At 43.8% G+C, this 27,256-nt stretch overlaps 1 protein-coding gene across 1 annotated transcript in view; it reads left to right on the top strand.

Annotated features, from left to right (window-relative positions):
- The window catches only part of LOC121286019 (rasGAP-activating-like protein 1), a 299,053-nt gene that overhangs the window by 269,895 nt on the left and 1,902 nt on the right, over window positions 1–27,256 (top strand). Inside the window, exons 16-19 of the mRNA XM_041203040.1 lie at window positions 5,028–5,200; window positions 9,726–9,863; window positions 20,418–20,553; window positions 23,410–23,530. Of these exons, the coding sequence (XP_041058974.1) occupies window positions 5,028–5,200; window positions 9,726–9,863; window positions 20,418–20,553; window positions 23,410–23,530 (568 nt within the window). The remainder of the gene's footprint in view (window positions 1–5,027; window positions 5,201–9,725; window positions 9,864–20,417; window positions 20,554–23,409; window positions 23,531–27,256) is intronic.

Raw genomic sequence — 27,256 nt, 5'->3', positions numbered from 1 at the left:
TCAACAATGGAACAAGTTTCTGCCTGACTTCAACTAGAGGCAGAACAGAGATCGCTCTGGCACACTTTGGAATAGCCAGCCTGATTTTTGAGAAAGTCTTGCTCTAATTATTTCTACATCTCATGGCGCGAAACCTTAAAAACTTTCAATTAGTTTAACCATAATGAAACACCACACCTCAAGCCATAAGTTCCATCTCGAAATACCAATCAGCAAGGAGCCTCCAAATCAGCAGCTGAATGCCAAACTCCAGGTGGATCTACTGAAAGTTGTGTACAAGTGACTATCTCTGCTTCAACAAGAGTGCTTTCTAAAACTTTGTAGGCACTGACCTAATTTTTCATAGAATCGTTAGCCTATAGGCAGGGGAGACTCGGTCCAAAGGTGAGAAGCTTCTGGGTAGCTGCCTTTTGTCTGAAAATTGGGATGAAGCAGCTGAAGATGGTTGAGCCTTGGACCCTGAGGAACTCCTGTAGTGATGTCCTGGAACAGAGATCATTGACCTCCAACAACCACAAGCACAATTGATGCAGCTTTGGTTAGAGGGCATGTTCCTCAAAGTTATAGCAGAATTTGAGTAGCTTAACCAGAATTAACTAGCAGCTTCCACTAGAGACTGAAAAATAGGCCCCACACTCCATTTTTTATTGGTGGGCCTCCAGAGTGGCCCTCCTGGGCCCCGATTTAAAATTCTCCGGCTTGCTCCCGGCCCATTGGACCCCTGAATGGGGGACAGTTCTTTTTCTGCCCTCACAGAGCCGGTAAGCTGCACCTTGGTGCCTGCAGATTTCCAGGGACGTGTTATTGAGACCAAGGCCTCGGAGCAGCCTGGGCCTCTCACTGGCACCCACGGGGCAGGCACGGCAGTTGGCCTGCCGACTTCGGGCCTGTTTTTAGGCGTGAGCAGCGTGTTATCATATTTCTGCTGAATGGTATTTGAATAATTATTTATAACATAATAGCTTCCAATTTTAGTTTCACATTTCTACGGTCTATTTGGCATAACATTTAATGTTTGTAATTAACTTTATTATATAAGCTTCATTTGTGTTTGTGGGAGTTGAATAAACAGTAGAGATGCTTTTTTTTATGTGTGATTTTCACATGCTTCAGTCAAGGTGCTCTGACACTCTCCTTGTTGCTTCACCTTTGGAAAGGTTATGCTGAGTAAATCCTTGAGGAACCGTAGACACTAAACGCACCTGTATTTCTGCAATTTTTGCCTTTGTGGTAATGCATTCCATATCTTTCAGCTTGACTGCACAAGCAATTTGCTTTGTTGGTTAAGTTTTCTCCACCAACCCTACATGCTGCATGAAACAGTAACTTTTCTTACAGTTTTGCACTTGTGTAACCATGCTCCCTCTGCTGGTAAATGGGCAAAGATTTCTGCATTCTGTCAACATGACTGTTCGAAACCAATATGCATCTTAGAAACATGTGGCAGCTGATCTACCTGATTGTTTGAGAAGTTGCACGGTGTGACGAGGTGTGCGCATTTTTATGTGCGTAAGCAAGCACACTTGCACATTTTGGGGGAGAAATCATTCTTAGATAAATATGAGAGATATAATTCAGTGACTAAATTTTACTCTTGTTGCACTGTAAAGAAAGAACTTGCATTTACATAGCTCCTTTCACGACCTCAGGACATCCCGACTACCCTCAGAGTATTGTAATGGTATATCGTTCAGATCAGAGACTTGTGGTACAGTGGCTAATGTCCCTGCTACTAAGCCAGAAGCTTCAGTTTGAGTCCCACCAATTGGCAAGAAAGATGTGTTCATAATGTGGCCAAACAGGTTGACTATCAACCTGTAAATCTTTCCAACACACGCCAATGGCAGGCAGTGAGAGTGGAAGAGATTCCTGGTCAGCCATGTGAGGGAAAGAACATTCGAGCCTCTACCATCACTATCCATAGATCCAGACTACAAAGTGCACGTTGCCATAGCAACTCACACTCCCTGATACCATTCAGATATAGACAGTGACAATCCAACTGTTCTACTACTTTTTAAAAATTAGCAGGTGAAAACTTTATAGCATTCTTTGTTGCACATTTGATATTTTTAATTTTTATCAGGAAATGTTAGTAATGTGTTTTGGAATCAAGAGCAAAGTTTATTTAAACACGTGGGCTGGAATCGTCGGCTTTCGTTTGCGGTGAGCATCATAGCGGGTGGAAGCTGAAAATATCGGGAGATTGCAAAAATCTGTTTCACACCCTCGTAAAAGCAGACTGCGATCCTCCGCTCCACCCATCAATGGCAGACCGCATTTCCCACCATTGCACAGCGGGAACCTACTTTCAATACTTTAGCATCTCATTATAAGCCCCGCTTGCTGGAATCATCCCCCCAATGCTGGATCATCCGGGAATCACACTGATGTTTCACAACTGTGCATAAGTGACAGGCATCTGGCGAGCTGCACTTCGCTTGGGACTTTGAGGTTTGTTTGCCTATCTTGCTTTGGGCAGCAATCATCAGCGCCAGACTTCATAGGCAGCACCACATCACATTTAGGGAGGCACACGAGCAGGCCTCTACCTACCAGACTAGCCGTAAGGTGGGGGTGGCTATTTAACAGCTGTGTGGCTAGGGCTTGCTTGGGGAAGGTGGAGAAGTGGCCTCAGGCAAGGGAAGCGGCTGCAGGGCGAGGGCTGTACAAGGGAAGGAGGGTATCCCAGGGTGTGTGTGGCTGTACATGTTGATCTGGCAAGTGGCCTCAAGATGGTAAGGGTTGAGGAGGCAGTCTCCAGTGGAGATGAGGCTGGGTGGTGATGTGATTGTGTGAGCGAGAGAGTGAGTGGTGATGTCCCTTGAGCTGGCAGTGAGTGAGATGCCAGTGAATGTGTGATGGGCTTGTGAGTGTGAGTTTAGAGAGATAAGATGGTTATCCTGGCGGCATGGATGAGATCATTCACCCTCTTTCTGCACTGGATGGCTAACCTCTTCTGTGCAGCATTGGCACCAACCACCACTGTCACTGCTTCCCAAGCCAGAATGGTGAGATTGCTGGACCTCCTGCAGCCAGGGTGGTGGTGGGGGGTTGGGGGGGTGGGGGGGGTGGGGTTGTGGGTGGAGGACATCACATCGGGCCTCCAAAAGGCATTCCAGTGACAGGTCACTGAACTCTTCTTGGGTTTCAGGGCTGCATTTTCACTGAAGCAGCCCTGAGGCAAGCATTGAGAACTGTGTGTGCGGCTGCAGTTTAGATATGGCATCCGGAGTGAGGAAACGGTGAGGTACCAGCATGGCGGGCGATTCAGAGGCCACCCGTCAATGAGATGGTGCATTTCCTGTGGCTGCATAATTAATGCGGCGGGAAGCGGGTGATGTGGCGCAAAAAACCACCATTGTGGCTGGCGGGTTAAACGTCATCTTTCACATCCACTGGCCCCTTAGTGCAATTCTAGGACAATTCTGCCCATGGTGCTTATTTTAGGATTGAAGTACATTAAAGCAGTTTACATTTTTAGAACCTGATTAAGTCAATTTGATTCTAGATGAGTGAAACTTGAAGGTATGAATTTTACTTGCTCAAAAACTATTAATCTTTCAGATATTCCAGTTCTGATGGAAGGTCATTGGTCTGAAACATTTAATTGTTTTTCTCTCCACAGGTGCAGCCTAACCTGCTGAATGTTTTCTGTCGATTTTGAGTTTTATTCAGATTTCCAGCGTCCGCTGTATTTTGCTTTATTTTCAACATTTGTGGCTCTGAGGCTCCTAAGCTGTTTTAGCAAAATTTCCCACTTCCTTTTCCATCCACCTAATCCCCCACCCCTGCAGCAATTTACACCTTCTCTGTGTCTTGCTAAATGTCTTTAGCATCTTTGATTTCTCTCATTAAGCTTCCTATGTAATAAAAACAGAAACGCTGGAAAAACTCAGCAGGTCTGGCAGCGTCTGTGGAGAGAGAAACAGAGTTAACGTTTCGAGTCCATATGACTTCTTCAGAGCTGTTAATATTGTGTCGTGCTGGTATCACTTCTGCCACTTAACCATCTCCTGCCTTAATCCACTTGAGTACTTTTCAGGTCATTCTATTTCTTTTCCTGTTTGTTCTTTTTCCATGGCCTCTTCCCTTCGTTCTGACTCTTTTTAAAAATGCTGTTCGTCTGCGATATCCCTCGATTTAATGAAGGGGCTACATCCAAAACCTTAGCTTATCTGTTTTCTCAACAGATGCTGCCTGAACTGCTGTGTGTTTCCATTATTTTCTATTTTATTTCAAACTGGCTTTTTGTTCAATTCACATTGCATCAAATCACATGTTACAAATGAGGAATTTAATTGTCTTTAAATGACCTACAATAGGCCCAATCTGCTTCCTTGTCCTTTTGCAATAATTTGAAACTCTGAAGAGCAACACTTCCCAAAACCTGGGAGTATTAACTTGGAGGCAGAGAGTGACTGACTGCCTTTGGCTTTAGTGGAGTGTGCGGGGAATCAGTATATGTCCGCCAGAGGAACCTGTGAAAAATGGGGGAAATTGAAAGAGACTCACAGAATTGTTCAAGTTACAACAATGTAGAGTCACTTAAATGAATCTAAGTCCCAGTGCTTGTATAATCCCATTAACAGTGTTCAAAGAAAATTAGTATAGAAATCCTGAGTGAGCCTTGAACCAGTTCACAGGTTTCTATATTTCCATGTTATGGGAATAATCACTCTTAGAGTAACAATTCCAATTCTTTGGTCTTTGGCGCTTGCAGCAAATATCCATAATACGATAGATGGTAAATCACAGCCTGGGAATGCAGTATTTAGCAACATTCCCATAACGCCAAGGAGTAGCACATTGGAATTATCTGTGGAAGGGTCATGAGGACTCGAAACGTCAACTCTTTTCTTCTCCGCCAATGCTGCCAGACCTGCTGAGTTTTTCCAGGTAATTCTGTTTTTGTTTTGGAATTATCACCTCTTGCTTCTTACATGAAGAACTCTTTCCAGTCTCTGAAGGATTGAAAGTACAGAAAAGGCACCACAGATCATGTCATGTAACTTTTTTCCCCCTAGTTACTGAACTTCAGCAACGAGCCGTGTTTCACCCTTCAGTGACGATTAAAGAAGGCTACTTGCACAAACGGAAAGCAGAGGGTGTCAACCTTGTCACTCGTTTCACCTTCAAAAAGCGCTATTTCTGGCTTAGCAGTGAAACGCTGTCATATGCCAAGACTCCGGATTGGCAGGTAAGTGCAATTAGTTTTAATAATAATATGCATATCTGATTCACCGATTTAGAGATTCATTTACCTACAGCTGTCTTCCTTGAAAGGGAAAAGGTAGAGTCCAGCCCTATACATCCATGTAAGCTGGGTTTCTTTCGGACTTGAGATTCATGTCTGCCTTTTTTGGTTTTGAAGCGGATTGGTTATATCAATCTTAATTAGTTTGAATTGGACCAAATTCCTATATTTCCCAAACTGAATCAGCTCAATTTAGATGCACAGCTTCTGTACTCTGATCTCAGCCTAATTGCAGTCTGGAAACCCTCCTGCCCTGGCAGTAGATTTATCAAAAACCCTTTTTGTTTGTCCAAAATCTTAGAGGAGATTACACACCGATCATCTTTATTATTGATATGGTAATTCATGTCTTAAAGTTTAGGATCATTAGACTAAATTAAAAGAAAACTATTCCTTTGGTTGTGGGAAGTCACTCTCAGCTATACGTGAACGATTCAAGACCAAAGTGATAAATAACTCCTCGCATTACTTTCGTGAAGAGTGCCGGAAACAATTCAAAGAATAATGATTTTCCAACATCGTCATTTGACATATAGAGGGAGCCAAACTGTTCTTACTTCGTAAATCTGACAAGCTGAACTGATTTCTGGCACAGAGGGGGCAGCAGGACCATGCAGCATTGGAGCACTGATGTGGAGTTTCATGGAATGTTGGTCAATAGTTCTCACAAGCAGTGAGTTACCAAGCTGAACTGTGCAATTCAAATTGAATTAATGCATCATAGTTTATTGCTGTTTAATTATGAGAAAAGACTGCAGTGAAAGAGGGCACACACAGATTTATAACTGTACTTTCATTGAAAATAATGAAAGGAAGAAACTTGACAATAAAATTCATTTTATTTTTTGACAGAGGCATAAAAACAACTATTACAACAGTTAATAATTTAAGGTTGTTTTATAAGAGGACATTTCCTCTCATTCATAATGGCAGTGAGATTGAATTCTTCCCAAGCACATTATATATTCACGCCAATAACATAATGCTTTAGTCTTTATAGATCTTGATTGGATGCCTTGTTCAAAGGAAAAAGTGAAATGGTCCTCACCCAAAGTACAGTGTTTCTAATATCGCTAACAGCACAGTAACAGCCTCGCGTTCACTAACTGTCTGCCTAGATTTTTCTTTAAATTAAATTTAAATTAATTTGGGGGAGATGGTGGCACAGTGGTAATGTCAGTGGACTAGTAATCCCGAGGCCCAGGCTAACGCTCTGGGGAGACAGGTTCAAATCCCACCATGGCAGCTGGTGCAATTTAAATTCAATGAATAAATCTGGAACTGCAAGCTTGTCTCAGTGATGGTGACCATGAAAACTCATCATGTGACTTCAGACCCACAGCAATGTGATTGACTCTTAACTGCCCTCTGAAATGACCTATCAAGCCACTCAGTTCAAGGACATATAGGTATGGGTAACAAATGCTGGCCTCACCATCAACACCCACATCCCATGAAAGAGAAGATTAATTTCCATTTTCCTGAATTGTTCAGCTTTTCCAATGGTTCCATCATAAGTCAGGAAGTTATAATATGTTGCTTAAAATCTAAGAGACATAGAACAACTGACTTATTGAGTGTCATTATGGATTTGTTTGGATTATTTTTGTTTGCACACTCCCTCACTGATTTAACCGTGGTGTTAATCCATTTAAAACAAATGGGTTAATGCCTTCCTTAAGATATCAGACTGGAATACAGTTTGAATATTTGAAGCATTTGTTGACAGTAATTTTTAAACTATTAACATGGAACAACATGTTCTGAGTTTATACATACAAATGTTTTTTTTACATAGAGTGATGGCAACATGATTGAGAGGCACCATATACATGAATAATAAATTAATATTTATTTAAGGCAAAATAAAATAGCTGACAATTTACATTTCACTGCCAGATGTAAACATTGCTCTTTGAAGGATATTAAGAGTGATTTATTAAAAAGGGGAAGAGGTTAACATTGTGTATATTGGGCTCATAAATCCATGCACTGTGATCCCAACTGTTATACAAGGAGTCTGCTTACTGATGCCTGCCAATGCTGACACTGCAGGAGTTTGTTGGGTTGGCCAAGGACACCATATTGAAAGAGGGTTCTTGTGCCAGTACTGATGCTTCTCTAGTACCTATGATTTAAGGGTGGGAAAATCCTGATCACTACTGAGGAGAGAAGTTGCCCAGACCCCTATATAAGAGACCCGGTACAATTTATATTAAAAATCACCCTCCTCTAAAGGGGTACAGGTTACATCCCTAACCTACCTCACTACTCACTGAGGCTCACCAGCACCTCCTTGGAGACTAGTATGTCTCATCTCTCTTTGTGTACCGTCCTGGACCAGGGCACCCCTTGCCCCCCCCTGCCATTAGTCTCCTGAGAGTGGGTGGAGGTTTTGTCCATTGCAAGGCAGACCAAGAACTCCTAGATTAGGAAGGGCTCCTGCCAAATCTAGTAGCTTCAAGCAGACTTCCACTGGAATTATTTAATGATAGTCTGTCAAAATTCTCAAGGGTATTTTGGGCTAGTAAGTAGACTAAATAACAAAAATGAACTAAGGATAAGGCTCACTTCTTGTCATTTTGCTTCCCATAACCATGGGTGAAGATTTGTATCAACAGCCCCACAGAGGAAGGATAATACCACTGTCTGTTTATAAATTCATCAGAATATACACTATGTATTCCATCAGTGTACACACCTATTTATTTTATCTTAGGTAGCATTGTTTTACAGTTTGGTTTCATTTGTGTTCTTCAATCATCAGCACTAGATGCCTTTGCACTGATCCTATTGGTCTGAGTCTAGGCCATTTGTGCCTTTTTAATTTCAAGTACAAAGCAGGCAGTCACACCTTCTGCTGGCTTTCCTTCTATGCTGGTTTCTGAGTTCAGAGAGGTGCTGAGGATTACCACCCCGTCATTCAGGTATGACCCTTGTTCATCAGGGATGGAATCACATTTCACTGTGCTGATGTACATGGAATTTCCTGCTGTGATGTGGTCAAAGAGAAAGCCTTCATATTGATAGGGCTGGGTTGCAAAGGCCGGGAGGGAACGGAGGAGTTTTAGGCTGGAAGCCCAGATTCAGATTTCCCAGGGTGCAGTGGAGTTTTCTCCAAAACAGGTTCCCAGTCAAGCGTGGCTTTCAATTGGACAGGGAGGATTCTGGAGCAGGCTGCAGGAGTAGATTGGAGGTCTGCTGCTGCTTCTGGGATCCCAGGGAGGTCCGATTCCTGCTCTCAGGTATGGAAGTCTGTTCCCAGGGCAGTCGAATCCAACCCTAGGGTCTGAAGGAGGCGGGACTTCTACCTGGTAGCCACGGGTAGAATTCCTGCTTTTCCTGGCCCACAAGCTGTGCTGTAAAGACACTTATTTTCTCCCCAAAGCAGTCCTCACCTCCCTTTAACTGCCAGATTTCCTGAGACCTCGGAAATGCGGCTGGGCACTGGTAAACCTGCAAAGCGGGTTAAATCAGAGGCTGCCAGCTTCAGTAACATTCTTAAATTGCCAACCCACTTCCTGACAGCAAGTTGGCTGTCTGCCCCTTGCTGCCTCCATTAAACCCAGAAGGAGGTGGTTTGAGGTCAGGCTTGAGGTCGATGATAATTTTAGTGTCTGACCCAAGTGCAACCTACTCATTTTTGGGGGTTAAAATTCACTCCGGTGAGCCTGTCAAAGGTGTACTTTTAAAGGGAAGATCCAAAACAAGAGTGCTGAGGACCTTGTTGCCGAACTGGAGATCATAAGGGGATGGTGCTTGATCCTGGATATTGAACATTCACTCGTCTAATTCAGATCCACTTAAATTAACATTGCATTTGTTCGGAACGATAAATTGAGATTCTGCTGATAAATTAAGAAAAATATGTTTTGATTTTGGCATTCTCATTGCATTGAATTATATCATTCCCAGTGACATGCCAGGAGATTATAGTTTGCTTCAATTAAATCAGCCCCTTTCCATCAATGCACTAGTGCTCACTGCTGCATTCATTTATTAACTTGCTGGTGGATCAAGTTGTTTAATTTACTAATTCCCTATCTTACTTTGTTAATCAGTAACCTTTTATTGTGAGTGATCATACATGTGGTTTGTGTTGCTTCCTGTGGATTCAGTATTCATAAAAGTGCTCATTCAGTGTTCAAAAAACAAGAACACATTATAATTTAAATTCTCCTGCTAATTCCCTTATTTTTAAAAATCCCAGTTATCATAGTATATGGGGTGATTTTTCCAAACAAGGTTTTTCAAATTTAGATTTTAAAACATGTTCTGTTTTCCTCTTTGCATTGAACAACTATTTTCTGTGTTCAATTTTTTTTAACCATTTTCCAGCTGAAATTTGAAACTATTCTTAGACTGTGTCAGTCCCCAAGCTGATGTGGGAGCTGTGAGCTGATGAATCAGAATCTTTGAGTTCACTCAAACATCCACTAATATTTTTGTACTGTGTACCGTGTGTCAGGTGCGGTCGTCTATTCCAGTCCAACGTATATGTGCGGTTGAGCGAGTGGATGAAAATGCTTTCCAGCAGCTCCATATGATGCAGATCATCACCCAGGACAATGAGGCACAGCTACACATAATGTACATCCAGTGTAAGGTAAACTATATGCAGTACTTATTTTATAATTCCTTGTACTTTCTGAAGAAATGCACGATTTTCAACGTTGTCTTAGGTTTACATTTGATACAATGCTCATAATTGCTTATGCCGTTTACCTGATCTAAATAGAAGAGAATTGCAAACCCGCTTTCTCTATCTTCTTTTATGGAGTTCATGCTCCCCAGATGATTCACCTATAATAACATTTTCTGTTTACATGCGGCTTTTCACATCAAGAAATGCACAGCATTCTTTCTTCCAATTCAGAGAACTGCACGCTAAGCAGAAGGAAAATGAAGTTAGAGAATAGATTAATGGCAGGCTTGAAGGGATGAGTCTTTGAAAGTGTTAGAAAGGAGTAGCTATGCAAAATGATTTTTGGAGAGGATTCCGGAAAGCAATCACAGCAATGGAATGACTATCAAGGCATGATGCTAGAATGTTCCATTTCCAAGAGTTGAACAGTCGGAGAGAGTCACAAGCAGTAACCTGGAGTTCAGGGAGTAGTGGTGGGTATGGTTATGGTTGCATGCTAGAGAAGACCACTAGGGTGGGGAGGACCAATACTGTGGAGGAAGGTGAAGTTAAAAACAAGGATCATGAAGTCAACGCACCAGGGTAGAGGGAGCCACTAAGTTTGAAAAGACAATGTATGATGGGTATGCAAGAAAGGACATTGAAAGTTCTGGATGAGTTGATGTTTCTGAGAAGAGGTGAAGAAGCCAGTGTGTAAAGCATTGAAAGTGTGAAAGCTATAAATAGGAAGCACTCTGGAGGTGGGAGAATGGGGATGGTGACACAATGAAGTGTAAAGCTCAGCTCAGGGTTTAACAGGATAGCTAGGTCACCAGAGCTGGACTGAGGGAGAACTTGGAAAGTCTTGGTGGAGTCAGAGCCCTAGGCACATTGGTACAAGTCAGAGGCAAAAAGATGATTTTGGATTTGCTGACATTGAGTCCGGTAAGATTTGGAGTCATCCAATATTTTGGGAAGGATTTTTATGCCTTGGTAACTAGGTCAGAAATAGGGGCAAATAGGGCCTGAAAATGCTAGCAAAGGCCAGCGTGCTGGTTTCCTGCCCCCATTCCTGGAATTGGCCATTTTTACTGAGCCAGGTTCAGGGTCCAGCGAGGCTGTCTGCCCCATGATGTGGGTGGGCAACTTGGCTCATTCGGAGCCTTGTTAATGTTCAGGAATGGAAGCCGACTGAAATTTTCCAGTCAGCCTCCAGTTTCCTGATGTGACAATGAGAGGGGCAGTTCACCTGCCTGGGAGCAGGCACCTAGCAACAGGCCAGGGTTGGGGGCACTGCATCAGGCTGGCCTAGAGCAGGGTTGCAGCCCAAGGCCACGCTGTAGTGGGGCTTCTCTCTTACCCCCCCCACCCCGCGCCGCACCCCTGACCCTACTCCCCTACCCACCATAGTAAAGGCCAGGCTGTGCTTTTTAATAATTGTTTAAAGAAGTGACTGAGAGGGCACCTTCTTGTTAAATGCTCCCTCAGTTAATTACCCTTTACTGTATCTGGGTGCTGCTCTGAAGCTGGAAGGCCTCTGATTGGTCCTCCCGCTTCAAGTGCCTACCAGCCGCACTTAATTGCCTATCTCCATGTCAATTAAGAAGGTATCCCAGTCAAAACTCCAACCTGTGACTGCTTTTCCCCCCTGGGTGGGTCCGGTCCTGGGTCCTGGAAACAAGTCTGGCTCCTGTTTCCTGTCCCCAAAGTGAAAATTTAGCCCTCCATGTTAGGCAGGAATTCAGAGAGTATAGCAGCGGCCTTGCAGTCATAGTTAGGCTGACAGAGTTAGTGTGAATGTCGCCCTCGTGCTTGAGAATGAGAAGAATTTGGAGGGATAGTGAGGTATAGTGACAGTCACGCAGGATAATATTTTAATGTTGACTAAGCACAAAAGACACACTTTCACCCATTGATGCTATATATATCTGATGCTTGTGTTTTCACTTCTTGCCTGGCTGATTTTTCCTGTTTCTCTGTTTCCAGTAATGATTACGTGAAGCCACGGTTACTTGGAGAGGCGGGTGATGGGTCTCTCCGAGGCTTTTCCTCCCTTATTTCTCCCACAGCCTCTGATATGTTTCTAAGTTCCTAGCTGTGAACAGCAGTCCAGCACTGAGCAGCTGCCTGCAGCTGTCATAGACTGACAGCTTGTCTGAGTGACTGAAGCCTTCGGGGAATGACTCTGCGGGAAGCAGTGAAGTTTGGTATTGTTCTTTCTTGTACATCTGGCCATCGGGAACCATGAGTGATCTGTCAAACTGATACCAGCCAAGTCACTCTGATCCCCCCTGCTGAGGATTAAAATGTTTACAGGCAGCTTATCATCACCTGACTGGCTCCTGGAGCAATGTAAACCTGTCCTATATTTAAAAAAATGAAGCAGACATGGAGTTCTCTTCCCACCAGGTGTAATTGCAACCCTAAACTGCCTGGCTAACCATATTCTGGTGGTTAGAGACCCATTTCTCATGGGTGTTATTAGTTGCTACCAGATTCACTGGCTTTGCCTACGCTCAGTCTCTGATTGAGAATGCCAAATGACAATGTAAGTGGAAAGGATTGGCATTAAGAGCAGGATCTTCCCCCACATGCTCGCAAAGTGCTGCCTCAGGGAGATCGGCTGAAATGTGAAAAACAGATGAAAGAAGGGAAAAAATTCTACTGACATGTCCCGTCATGTGACACTATCACATGAGCTGGGACATGTCCATAACTTTTATTTGAAGAGTATGTTAAGAATTTAAAGCCCTCATGAAACCTCATCCCGCCTGTGGATGAGGTTTCATGTTTTTTCTGAAGGCCGCCTGGGCTCTTCGCCTGCCCACCAACCTTAAGGTTAGATGGGCAGGTCCATTAAATGTTTTAGGTACCTCACCAATGGCCTTAAGTGGCCCCTGACAGGTCGGCGGGCGCACGACTCGGCTGCGCACCCGCCGAACGGAAAATGTCGTGCGGTGCCAATGGGACGCCCACCCGACATCACTGCGCGCCATTTTACGCATCGGCGAGCGGGCGCTGCCCCCACTTGCCGAAGGGAGAACTCTGCCCTTAAGAGTCTGTTATAGTGGAAGATGGCATGAAGCTACTGTTTGAAGTTAATGATGTGATGTAAAAATGCATTAACTAGAGCAGCTGCAGGCTCCAGGGCAATGTAGAGATCTTTGTGGCTTAGCAGTTAACTGGCAGTGTGACAGTCCTGTCTACTGAGTTTCAACAAGACCTTGCATTTATATACTGCAGCGGTTTAAGAAGGCAGCTCACCACCACCTTCTCAAGAACATTAGGTATCGGCAGTAAATGCTGGCCTAGCTCATGACGCCCACATTCCGGAAATGAATAAAAAAAAAACTCATAACATCAAAATGTTCCAAGTTGCTTGACAAAAGTGTGAGGTAAACATTGGGAAAAATTCCACCCCCCCGCCCCCTCCCCATTAGGGGGGGAAGTGCGGGAGCGGGTGCGGGCAGGTATGCCTCCATTCGGTGCCCCCAATTGGGGGTGCGCCACCATTTTATGTGGGTGGACCAATTAAGGCCCGCCCAGCATGACGACTGCCAGGAGTTCCCTATGCGGGCGGGGGGATTCCCTCAGCTGGGAATGCGCTCTTCCGCGTATGCACGCAAAAGAGCACACTGATCTCCCTGAGGCTAAGTGCTGCCTCAGGGAGATCGGCTGCCAATTTAAAATTGTCAAACAAATAATAGAAAGATTTCCCTGACATGTCCCCTCATGTGACAATGTCACATGAGTTGGGACATGTCCATAACTTTTATTGAAATCTTTATTAAATATTGAAATACCCTCATGAAACCTCATTCCGCCCATGGATGAGGTTTCATGCTTTTTCTGAAGCCCGCCAGGGCTCCCTGCCTGCCCACCAACTTTAAGGTTGGATGGGCAGGTCCATTAATGATGTTAATTAGTTTTTCTATGGCCTCAATAGGCTGTTGACAGGTCGGCGGGCACACAGCTGATTTGGCTGCGCCACCACTGGCCTGAAAATGGAAATGATGTGGGGTGAGGTTGTGGGTCCCACCCGATGTCATCCCGTGCCTTTTTACGCGTCAGTGAGCCCCACCCCTGCTCGCTGACTGGAAGATCCTGTCCATTGAGTCAAAGAAGTAGATATCAAGGGTAGGAGCTAAAAGCTTGGTCAAATAAGTGGGTTTTGAGGAGGATCTTGAGGTGAGGTTTAGGGAGAGAATTCCAGAGAGTGGGACTTCGCCTGCTGAAGGTTGTCAATGGTGAGATAAAGGGGAACTGGGTGCACAAAAGGAATCAGTACTTGGCCACAGAGCTGAGTGGCCTTGAATAACCTCCATTTCATTGACCTGCCAATCAAGAATTGAGTGTTAATTCTTGATTAAATGATGAAATGGCTGAGTAAGCATCCAGGACCTCCCTCCTCATCAAATTTTTCCCTCTCTTGAAGGCTAACTCACATGTGTACGTGTGCAGCGCTAGACAGTGAGTCCACCAAGTCTGAGCTGGTCCTCAGCCATGCTCCCAACATGCACACTTTTCAGTAAGGGGATTTGGGTGATTATCAGGCTTGGGAAATTTGGCTAATTTTCGTTCTCCCTTGTCATGGTCCAGGGGTATTAAAGCCAGTGCTAGCTCTCCCTGTGCTGCCTCATCTTTGGTTAGTTACTCAACACAATGGAAGATTCAATCTAATCTATAGAGGCAAATACCAACTCACACAGTGTGTTTATCCACAGAACTACAGAGAGGAGCTGGTGTGTAAATGCCCTGGCAAGCTCCTGATGACTAATTAACGAGAATCTACCAAATTATAAAAACTGGCCAACATTCAGCAGTGTTTATCTTGGAATTAATTGTGTAATCACTGCTAAATACATAGAATTCATGAAGCCTTAAGTGCTCAGTTAGAGAAAGCATAGGGAGAATATTAATTTGAATTGCAAGACAGCTTTTAAAAAAAATAATAGTTGTATTTATTTTAATTATAATATCGTGCTGCTACAATTACATAATTGGAAATGATAAAGGTTTGGACTGGGAAAAGGCTTTAAATGTAAATTTAAGAAAAGCTAACTGACAGCTGTTTTTAATTTTTGTAATTAATCAAAATGTATTGCGGTGTGATATTTGATCCTCAGTTGAGCTTCTAACCTCAGCTTAGTACCATCACTGAGACCACCTACTTCCACCTTTGTATCATCGCTTAACTTGATCTCCTGTCTTAGCCCATTAGCTGCTGAAATCATCTGTGCCTTTGTAACATTGTTATGATCCTGGACCAGACCCCCAAGTTGTTGGTGAGATCTGATTACGAACCAATAACCTTTTGTTTAAAGTAAACAAAATTTGAGATTCAAGACACTTGTTAGGAGAATAAAGCCACAAGATTCCATGTGTTTGAACAAGCAAAAGTAAACTTAACTGTACAAGATCAGAAAGATGAAACAATTTACATTAGCTATCCTATAATCTAATGTTTAGAGTTAATATGAGGTAGATGTGAATAAACAGGCAAACTGTATTCGAACACACCACACTGCACAATAAATGGCAGATGAGACCATGACAGAATCCATGGATTTCTCAACAACCCACCCAGATGTCAGTAACACTTTGACTCAGCCAATCTCTTTGAAGCTCTGACTCTCACATGAGGGATTCCAGTCTTCACCTTTGAAGACCTAATCCTTGGAATTCCCTCCAAAAGCACTGCAACTTGGATGGCCTCAATGATGGCCCACCGCACAGGATTTCAATCTCATCTCCTGAGACTCCACTGACTTGGATTCCCGAGTCTTCACTCAAGCACAACGCCAACTCCTTGGACGCAATGAGCAAAATGCTACTCCTCCAAAGTGTAACCATCACCTCCTAGCCCACAGCACACAGTCACCAACCTTCTGCTGCCGCCGTGGATCTTCAGGACTGACCCAGAGCCCTGTTCAATCCTCAGGGCAGCTCACCATTTAAAGCCTGCCACCCACAGCCCTATTTCTGCCTGGAGCTTTTTTTTCTGCTCCTCTTTCTCCTTAACTTAACTGGGACCTCTCCCCATTCCCTACCTGGGACACTTATCTGCAATGGTGCGCCACTCCCAGTCACATGACACAGTTTTTTTGCACCATTTTCCTTTCCTGCGCAGGCGTGCTGGGCCTGTCCTTGGCCTGAATTGCACATATGCAGCCCACTCCCGGTCGGCGCATGCTGTGAGGTCTGTCAGGACTTGGAGCTCCCAACCTCTTCTACGGATGAGATGTTAAGTTACCTTTAGTAAAAAAAACCTCTAGAATCAACAATTCCGACGCACTCCTAGCTGGGCTCCCATTTCCCATCCTCTGTAAACTTGAGGTCATCCTAAGCTCTGCTGCCTATATCTTAACTCACAGTAAGTCTCGTTTCTCTCTCACCCCCTGTACTCGCTGCCCTACATTGGCTTCTGATCAAGCAATACCTTGATTTTAAATTTCTCACCCTTGTTTTCAAATCCCTCCATGATCTTGCCCCTCTCTATCTGTATAATCTCCTCCAACTCCACAGCCCACCAATATCTGCGCTCCCCCAACTCTGGCCCCTTGTGCATTCCCAATTATAATTGCCGTACCACTGGTGCCTTCAGCTGTCTAGGCCCAAAGCTCTGCAATGCCACCTTCCCCCCCTCCCCCCACGCCTTGGCTACCTCACTTTCCTCCTTTAAGACAATTATCAAAACCTACCTTTTTGACCAAACTTTTAGTCATCCGACCTAAACTCTCCTCATTCGGCTCAGTGTTGTACTTTGTTTTGTAACGGCCTTGTGAAGTGCCTTTTGGGGCATTTCATTATGTTAAGTTGTTGTTGGTGCTGATCCTTCATTTTGCATGTTTTCTGTTCAGATTCAAAATTAAGATTCCCAATCAGACTCTTTATTAAGTTAACAGGAAATTCCTGCATTAAATTATGACTAAGCAGTTGTAATAATGTTGGGCAAGGAAATGGATTTATTTTTGTTGACATTGATAACAAATGTTCTTAAGATATTCACAGGACTGTATTCAGGGTGACAAGGTTGTGGCATTATGTTGAGTAGATTAAATGTACTAAGTACAGTTGTCAGTAGAGACTTGAGGTAAGGGGGGCCCTACTCCTGCTAGAGCATAGAGAGCTGAGAGGAGATTTAATATAGATTTTTGAAATTATAAAGGGTTTTGAGGGTGATTACTGGAAGGTTGTTTTCTGTGGTTGGAGGGTTAGTGACAACAAGGGACTATTGATTTAAAATTGTTGGGAAGAGAATGAGCAGCGACATCCAGTGGAATGACCTGTAGAGATGGTGGCATAGTGGTAATGTCACTGGACTAGTAATTCAAAGACCCAGGTTAATGCTCTGGGGACATAGATTCAAATCTCGCCATGGCAGCTGGTAGAATTTAATTCAATTAATTAATAAATCTGGAATTGAAAGCTAGTCTCAGCAATGGTGACCATGAAACCTGGTTCACTAATGTCCACGGGCGGGATGAGGTTTCCTAAAGCAAATGAAAATCACATAAAAATTTTACACTTGAATTAAAAACATGTTTCATAACATTTATAAGATCTTTAATTTTTTTAAATCTGAAATCAGTTCATCTCCCCGAGGCAGAGAGCTGCCTCTGGGGGATTATGCAGCGCGCGCTCATGTGCATGTGCGAAGGTCGTGTGTGCCCGGCTCACATTCCTCCCCCCGTAGTCAGCGTTCAGCACTGTTGCTCATGCTCCATGCCGGGTGGGCCTCGATTGGCCTTCCAGGCGCAATCGCGAGCGGCGGTCGGCTTCCCGACTGCCCCCACCCACCACCGCCAAGCCCGCAGGCCAAGGGCAAAATTCTGCCTGTGACTCCAGCCCAGGCAACAAATGCTGGCCTTGCCAGCGACACCCACATCCCATAATGAAAAAGAAAATTGTTGGAGTGTGTGGCATATTTTGCCACAGGGAATAGTTGAGGCAGAGATTGTTTTATCTTCCAAGGGAAAAGTAATCAAATATTTGGAGTACAGGAAGATGCAGGTCTATGAGATAAGTGCAGAGAAGGGCATTAGTTTTGGAATACTGAGCCAAGGAGCTGTCCCAGACAGAATGGAGCATATTGCCTGCTCCTGTGATGGCAGGTTCTTTTTCTTATGAAGAGTATGGAAATAAATGCTTGTTTCATTGGAAATGTCATAATGTAATTTTGTAGATGTGTGGCTGAGCTAGTAAAATAATTGCCTTGAAGCAGGAATATTTATGCAGCAGTTTATTTTTAATGACCCAATCAAAATAGCATGGCCTGCCTCTTTGGGGAAAGGGAATGTTGCTTCATATTCCACTCTTCTGTGGAATGTAATTTCCCCCGATTTCTAATCTTAACGGATTCTTTTGTTAACTTTTTTTAAAACCAATGTTCCCTAGTTCTTCATTCACAATCCAAATTAAAGAATTAAATTCCTTACAGTATTTTAAAGTTCAGGATCAGAACCCCTTTCTCCTTTCTAAGGACTGAAATTTCTGTCTTTGGCAATGTTAGAGGAACAGTGATGAAGGAAAAATTTACAGGGCTGTGGGGGAAGAGCAAAGAAGTGGGAACTCTCTGGAGCGAATGACTGGCATGGGCACAATGAGCCAACTGGCCTCCTCTGTACTGCATCATTCCAAGTAAAGAATGATGAAATACTGTCCACTCAATAAAATGAATGACCTGAATTGCCTGGCTCTTTGTGTAGGTAACTCAAGTCTACGGACAACACTTTGGGGTTAAAATTCAGCTTTGGTAGGGAATAGGAAAATGAGAGCAGAATCTTTTGCTTCACCTCCATCCTCCCCCCCCCCACCCCCCACCACCACCACCACCACCACCACCACCACCACCACCACCACCCCCAACTTGGTGGTTTTGGTGGCTGGGGGCATTTAATTAGGCAGGAGAGTAGTGGGTGGGGACCCACTACCTTCCCGCCTCTATCCCGTTTAAGGCCATGGCTGGAAGGCCTGTGGACGGCCTTCTCACCCTTGAGGCCCTTATGTGTGCAATTAACACAGTGGGCAGAGGGCTTGCCACATGGGAAGCAGGACAAGCGAACCCTGGCATGTTTGTTCGTGGCCTCCTCACCCCCCTCCCCCCTCCTGCCACACCGCCCCCACTTGCTGCTGATCACATCCCTCATCCCTCTCCCCGGTGGCCCCCTCCTTCCACCATCTCTCACCTCTGGCCTGGTCTCGGGTGGGTGCCATACTGGCTGCAGCCACCAGCCCCCTAGTGGTGCTGCCATTCAGGAGAGCTGCCGTGGCCTCTGGCTGGCCCCACTGGCGAAGGCCCACTGCTGGCCTGTGAAATGCCTGAGTGGAACAAAGTACATGGGCCTTCCCGAAAATAGGTGATGTGGTGCTCTTGACAGCTCTCCAGCCGGCACCCAAGACCCCTGTCGCCTCGACAAGATTCCAACCCCATTCTCAATAATTGGATATTAAATACCTTTGTTTGGTTTCATATTATGCAACAAGTGAAGCACAGTTAATATTGAAAGATTGCTATGAACACAATTATAATGAATTGGAAAGTGCACTAGCTATAATTTTAGCATCTGCACGCTATATTATTATGCAATTCTTTAATGGCACTGACACAGTGGTGGTAAACTCACTGATCTATTCTCCCAGTGGGAAACTCGGCTCAGATGGACAGTGGAGCAGAGCTTGGGCTATAACACTGTGTTGCAAGATGTCTATCTATGTTCATTTTGAGTGAGGCTCCTAACTCCCACTCCTGGTGCTTAAGCACATGATCTGGGCTGTTGCTCCAGTGCAGCACTGAAGAACTGCTGCGGTTTTGGATAAGACATTAAACCACAGGCCCCACCTGCTTTCTCAGGTGTATGTAAAAGACCCATGGCACTATGTCAAAGAAGGGGAGGGGGTTTTTTGTGTTCTGGCCAACATTTACCCTTCACTCAACACCTAAGACAGTTTATCTGGTCAATATCTCATTGCCATTTGTGTGGCCTTGCCATGTACAAAATTGGCAAGCATGTTTCCTCCATTTACTATAGTAATTATGCCTCAAAAATACTGCATTAGCTGTAAAAAGTAAAAATTGAGATGTCTTGAGCTCACGGAGACCTAAATATAAGTATTTCTTTAACTGTGCTGGTCATGATTAGGAAAAAAAATGAAAAAATGAATCCAGATCAAATACATCTTGCCTTTTGGGTTGTTGTTTAATTTTTGGTGGCGAATAAAAACAAACAATTACCTGTAAATATGATGTTAAAACACAGTTTCAATTGGTCCTCAGTGGGGTCAGTGAAAATCCCTAGACTTGGAACTGCTGTGTGTTCTGTGAAAAGCTAAATAATTCTGCCAAGCGCATGAAATTTATTCCATTATGCTGATCACAAATGTAAAAATTTTAAAAATGTCCCATCAAAACCAGACTTGTTATTTAGCAACCATATCTCCATCACTTTCAGATTGACCTGTCACAGCTAAAATGGCTGCCTTGGCAATTTAAGGGTTTTAACAGTCAACGCTGATGTGCATTTCTATCTTTTCCAGAATGTAAATGAACTGAATCAGTGGCTGTCGGCTATCAGGAAAGCCAGTATCTACAATGAGCGCATGCTTCCTTCCTTTCATCCAGGTTCTTACAGGAGTAACCGCTGGACTTGTTGCCTGCACACTGATAGGACTGGTATGTCAGCAAAAACCTCTCCATTAAAACCCAACGTAGATATTAAGAGCCATTTTCAATCAAGAGAAAGGAAACACTTATAGCTGCCAAGTTTTTTTTTTGTTCACACCATTATCTGAGTGAAACCGTGATGAACACTTGAACAAATTCTGATGAAAACAATTCTTCATTTTTTTTGATGACTGTGTGACTAGACTATTAATGGACATTGTATTTTTCTTATCAGAAAACATACTGCTATTCAGTGCTGCTATATTTTTATCATCAACGAGCTCCCTCAGTAATTATTTTAACTCGTAAAACTGAGCATATTAAAACGGCTGGTGGTTCGGAGACACATTGGCCAGAATTTTGTGCTCTGAGGTCAGGCATGTGCCCGACCTGAACGGGCGTAAAATCACACAAGATGACTTTGAGCTAGCGTCCTGATGTCACCATGCGATTTTCACTCAGCGGGCGCGCACAAAAGTTGGAAGTGGGCAATTAAACCCTTAATACAAGGCCCAGTTGTAAGTGATTTTTCACGGCCTGTCCGATCTTATGGCTGGCGGACAGGCCAATCGGCCAGGCGGCCTTTACATTTTTGATGAAACCTCACCTAAGGACGGGATGAAATCTCCGCTAGGATTTAAAATAAAATTAAATATCTGGGGACAGTATTTTTATGAGGTAGGCTTTCAGGTGTTTGATTTTGCTGCATGGACATTTTTTTGCAGCGTTTTTGTGCTTTTACTATTTGGGGGTCTGTAGCTCCCTGAGGCAGCTGTCTGCCTTCAGGGAGCTCACTGGAAGCGCTCGCCAGCACCCGCGCTGGTGTCAGTGCCAGCCCTCTTCCTGTCCCCACCGGCAGGGCTGAGCCTTTCCCAGGGTATGTTTCACGCTGATTGGCCATTAATTGGCCAGCTAGCGTAAGATCTTGTTCACAGTGCGATCGTGGCCGGGAGTGGGTTTTATGTTTGCTTCCGGCCGCGCCAACCTCAGGCGCGCCCCGAGGGTAAAATTCAAGCCATTGCATATATTAATGTTCACCTTCTTTGCCAATGGATTAAATTTAAAAATCAACCCATGGTTGTAGTTGTTGGAGGTCAATCGTCTGAGTCCTAGGACATCACTGCCGGAATTCCACATGGTAGTTCCTAGGATCAGCTATCTTCAGCAAAGACATTCCTTCCATTGTTATGTCAGAAGTGGGGATGTTCACTGGTGATTGCACAATGTTCAGCGCCATTCATGACTCCTCAATACTGAAGTAGTCCATGTCTAAATGCAACAAGATCTGGATAATATTCAGGCTTGGACTGACAAGTGGTGAGGAACATTTGTGCCACACAAGTGCCAGGCAATGACCATATCCAAAGAGAGAACATCTAACCATTCCCCCCTGACATTCAATGGTATAACAATCGCTGAATCCCCCATTATCAACATTGACCAGAAGCTAACTGAACCAGCCATATAAATACCATGACAATAAGAGCAAGTCAGAGGCTCGGAATTCTGCGGCGTGTAACTCACTGCCTGACTCCCAAAGCCTATCCATCATGTGGGCACAAGTCAGGAGTGTAATGGAATACTCTTCACTTGACTGGATGAGTACAGCTCCAAAAGCACTCAAGAAGCTCAAAACCATCCAGGACAAAGCAGCCCATTTGATTGGTACCCCATCCACAACCTTAAACAGTCACTCCCTCCAGCATCACCGTACAGTGGCAGCAATGTGTACTGTATACAGGATGGTCTGCAGCAACTCATCAGGGCTCCTTCAATAGCACTTCCGAACCTGCAACCTCTACCATGTAGAAGGACAAGAGCAGCAGATGAATGGAAACACCACCACCTGCAAGTTCCCCTCCAAGCCGCTCACCATTCTGACTTGGAACTATATTGCTGTCCCTTCACTGTCGCTGGGTCAAAACCCTAGAAGTCCCTCCCTAACACCATATGGACTGCAGCGGTGGGCAATAAATGCTGGCCTAGCCAGTGATGCCCGCATCTCATGAAGGGATAGAAAAAGAACTATAGAACCTGTTTCAGTTTTGCTTTGTTGATTTCAATTGTCTTTTGATGTTTCTTTCACTGTAATCTGTTTCTGCTGTAGGAGCCGAATTAAGACTACTTCTTGATAATTCAGACCTACTTTTCTCTTTCCGTATTTTCAAATTGATTGGTTTCTTCTCCGAGATTTTCAAACAGATGGTTTGGTTTGAGCAAAAGAGCTCTTGCCCAAAGCCACACCCACAGACCTAAAATCCTGCCCAGTCTCTCTCTCTATTTAAGGAGCTGAACACACTGGGCTTGTTTAGTCAATGGCATGAATTTTCCAATAGTTAGCTGCATCTTCAGCTTGTGTTACTCGGTACAGGTACTGGACCCCTTATCTGGCATCCCAAAACCCGGCTATGTTCGAAGCTGGTGTCCTGGGTAGCGCTTTGAATAAAACCCTTCTATTCTTGACTTTTAGCACTTTATTTTACATATTGTAAGTACATGCTAGGCCTAGGGCCCAAAATCCATAAAATCCCCAAATCCAGCACATATCCCGGATACAAGCAAGCTTCCCGGATACAGGGTCTGGTACCTGTAGACAGCATTAGGAGCATTGCACTATTCACATTTGTAGCTACAATGAGATAGAATGTTCCCAAATATCATCTAGAAACATCTTTGGCATTCTCCAAATCCTCCTGCAGTCTCTGACCACTTTTTAAACACATTTTGCATCTGAATTAAACATCTAAGCAGCTTTTCACCAAGAAGCAGCTGTTCCTATTTCCCTCCACAAGAATAAACACATCATTGCATAAACACAATATTTGATAATCCTGCTGAATTGCTAACTTTCCATTTGTTTAACAGTTCAGGGATGCAGTCGCACGCATTCAGCTGTAACTCTTGGCGACTGGAGTGACCCCCTCGACCCTGATGTTGAGACACAGACTGTTTACAAGCAACTCTTACAAGGCAGAGAAAAGCTGAAGTGAGTAACTCAAAATGTTTGCCATTGCCCCAGTCCATTGCAATGTAACATACTTGTGTCATCCTAATGCTCTAACACGGAGACTGTGTCCATTCTTTCTCCTGTAATTTCAGCAGCAGAGTTGTATAGGCCCTTGTGCTTAAGTGAATACTGATTTTTCATGAGGTATATTCCCCGAGTAAGAATGGCATTCAATATAGATTGGTACAATAACTAGCTTGGTTACCAGAAGTTTTACTTTACAGTAGTAGATTTGTCTTTAGATGACAAAGTAAATGACCACTAGATGGCCACAGAAAGCAGGTGAATGAGACATCTGCAACGCTGTAAAAACTTGCTTTCTTGTCCTTTTCAACATATATTTTTATCCACCTATTCGAACCCATCCAGCCAGCACACCCTGCTCTTTGAATGCCTAGGTGCCTTCAATGCCCTCTTGGAGCTGAGTGACTTGCCTGCCTTTTGTGGTTTTTGCAGTTATTTATTCCCAGGATGTAGGCAATCCTGACCAGACCCATTAATGACCCTGAGAAGATGGTGGATCAGCTTTTCTGTTCTTTCGACTGAGCGTCTTACAACATTGTGCTTGAAGATTGGAGTCTTGTGTAGGCCAGAGCAGACAGATTTATTTTTTAATTCATTTTTACAGGATGTGGGCTTCGCTGGCTGCGCCAGCATTTATTGTCCCATCCTTAGCTGCCGTTTAGAAGGTGGTGATGAGCTGCCTTCTTGAACCATTGCAGCCCATGTGGTGTAGGTACACCCACAGTGTTGTCAGGAAGGGAGTTCCAGGGTTTTGACCCAGCGACAGTGAAGGAACGGCAATATATTTCCAAGGCAGGATGGTGAAAGGCTTGGAGGGGAACTTGCAGACGGTGGTGTTCCCATCTATCTGCTGCCCTTGTCTTTCTAGATGGCAGTGACTGTGGATTTGGAAGGTGCTGTCTAAGGAAAAACAGAATTACCTGGAAAAACTCAGCAGGTCTGGCAGCATCGGCGGAGAAGAAAAGAGTTGACGTTTCGAGTCCTCATGACCCTTCGACAGAACTTGAGTTTGAGTCCAAGAAAGGGTTGAAATATAAGCTGGTTTAAGGTGTGTGTGTGGGGGGTGGAGAGATAGAGAGAGAGGGAGGTGGGGGTGTGGTTGTAGGGACAAACAAGCAGTGATAGAAGCAAAACAAAAACAGAATTACCTGGAAAAACTCAGCAGGTGTCTAAGGAGCCTTGGTGAATTCCTGCATTGAATCTTGTAGATGGTACACACTGCTGCCACTGCGTGTCAGTGGTGGAGGGAATGAATTTGTGGACGTGGTGCCAATCAAGTGGGTTGCTTTGTCCTGGACGGTGTCAAGCTTCTTGAGGGCTGTGGGAGTTGAACTCATCCAGGCAAGTGGAGAAATATTCCATTACACTCCTGACTTGTGCCTTGTAGATGGTGGACAGGCTTTGGGGAGTCAGGAGGTGAGTTACTCATCACAGGATTCCTAGCCTTTGACCTGCTCTTGTAGCCACAGTGGCCAGATAGATGGCAGGCTCCCTTCCTTGACCAGCATTAATAGAACAGTTAGAATTTTACAGGAACACCCCTCTCATTCAGCAGCCCCCATGTCTCTCCAAACATCTAAAACGTTGCTCAGTGCTGATCTTCGTGGCTGCATGAGCCTTGTTGTAACTGCGTTCCAATGCTGTTCATGGCTGTCTCAAAGCTGTTCAGGGTGGTAGTTTCCAGAAATCAACTTTTTCTTTGAATAATTTTTGCACCATGGATCCTGTGCCTATGGATTGAGCACGATCTGTTTTGATGGTCATGAATGCTCTGCACTTTTAAGGGGCATGGTTCCTGAAAGTGAAGACATGGTATGTAAAAACCTGAAGAGCCACATGAGACCGTGAATGAAACCTTGTACTTTAGTGAACCTGCTCACTTGCTGATTCTCATTCTACATTTAAAAAAAGGATGAAGCTGTTTGTATAAAGAAACAGTCACCAGCTCATTCTCTGTACACTGCAAATTGACACTGTAGATTGACTAATGTTGTTGATGTTGCTATAGAAACTGAGGCATAAAATTTATTGGCTGCGTCCTTGACTGTCCTGCTTCTGTAGTGGAGATTAGTTAGTGAACAGCTCCTGGAAGGTGATGTGACTGTGTCTCAACTCGTGTGGTTTTCCTCGGACATGTCAAAGTAGGTGCACCTCTTCCTGCTTGTGGGTAACGTCAGGTGCAAGCAGCCTGTTTAGTCTAAGGTCACCCAGCTGGCATCCCCCCTTTCCTTTCCCATTTGCTCCAAGTAAACCAACAGGAATGCCCATGTTGTAAGGAGTGCGGCAATCTAAGAATTGTAACTAAAATACTAAAAAAAAGAGAAGAAAGTCCATGTGTCACAAATTTCCACCCACTGTGGTATCAGATCCAAAAACCCAGACATCCCAAGTCTCCCTTTAAACGGTCAGGACACCTTTCCTGTTTTATTCAGGTGGACTGTCGCCAGTCCATTCCCAATAAAGAATGGTGGAAGATTGTTTTTCGTTTGTGTGTACCATTGATTTTCATATTGTAATGAAACTTGCCTATTTTCAGTCCAAGCTTTGATCAACTTTACGCTCCACTTACAGTCGTGCATATGGTGTATTATGGGTTCTTTGCCTCATTTCCCTGTGCTTGTCCCTCCCCCCAGCACCAGCAGTAGCTATGAGAAAATAACCCCTCAGGTTTGCATTAAGGACAATGCTTGTGAACACTTTTTGTTACAGTAGACTGTAAGTTGCATCTGACAATATTAGATTATGTTTTCATAATCCACTTACTGTTGCAGGGGAAACAAAGTTCATGTAGTAATTGACAGGGTTGATTTCTCCCGTTATGGTCACATTTTTTGAATGAATGAACACAGGAAGCAATTAGCAAAGCATGATCAGTTGATCAACCATGCTTATTACTCAGGAGACTCTTACCTAGAAACGCAAAGAAATTGCAACAAAAGATTCCGCCACTAGAGGCCAGTACGTTACCAGTCTTTGCATATATTCGAAGTGGTTTGAAGTTTAAAATTATATGGCAAAAGAAATCTGTGACCATTCAATGTATTCGTTCTAAATTTCCTTCCCCTTTATTCACTATACTTCCCATGGTAAATAAATGGAGATGGCTGAAAATAAAATAATAAAGTGTAAAGCTTTGTCTTAACAGCAACCAAGAACTATTATTTAGAAAATGAGAATGGAATTGTTCAGTGAGGCATTCAATGATGATCATTTAATTTATTTAAAGTTAAAGGGGCACTGTCTTCATAAAAATTGGGGAACTTTATTATGTGTTTGGCAAACGTTACATTGCATTAACATATGAAATGTATTATTGCAGATCAAAAACACAATCGTATATTGGAAATGTGTTGTTTGCATATGAAACTATCATGACAAAAAGTATAAGTGGCCGTGTCCCTTGTTCTCTCTGTGTACAAAGATAACTTTGCCTCGATAAAGTATGAACATTTTGAGCCAATTTTAACTGTGCAATGGGTTGGATTTGAATAGGTTGAAATTCATCTCTTTGCCTCTGTGAAGTGTGAATTTCTTTTATAATGATGTGGGTATGGTGGCATAGTGGTGATATGTTGCTGCCTTAGTAATGCAGAGGTCTGGGCAAATGAGCCAGAGATGTGAGTTCAATTCTGAATTTATATCCAGTTAATTAAATAAAAATCAGGAAGTATCAGCAATGGT

The sequence above is a fragment of the Carcharodon carcharias genome, chromosome 13 (assembly GCF_017639515.1).
Source record: "Carcharodon carcharias isolate sCarCar2 chromosome 13, sCarCar2.pri, whole genome shotgun sequence".
Classification (NCBI taxonomy): Eukaryota; Metazoa; Chordata; class Chondrichthyes; order Lamniformes; family Lamnidae; genus Carcharodon; species Carcharodon carcharias.
Note: the sequence above shows the minus strand (reverse complement) of the source record. Positions and strands in the feature narration are given on the sequence as shown.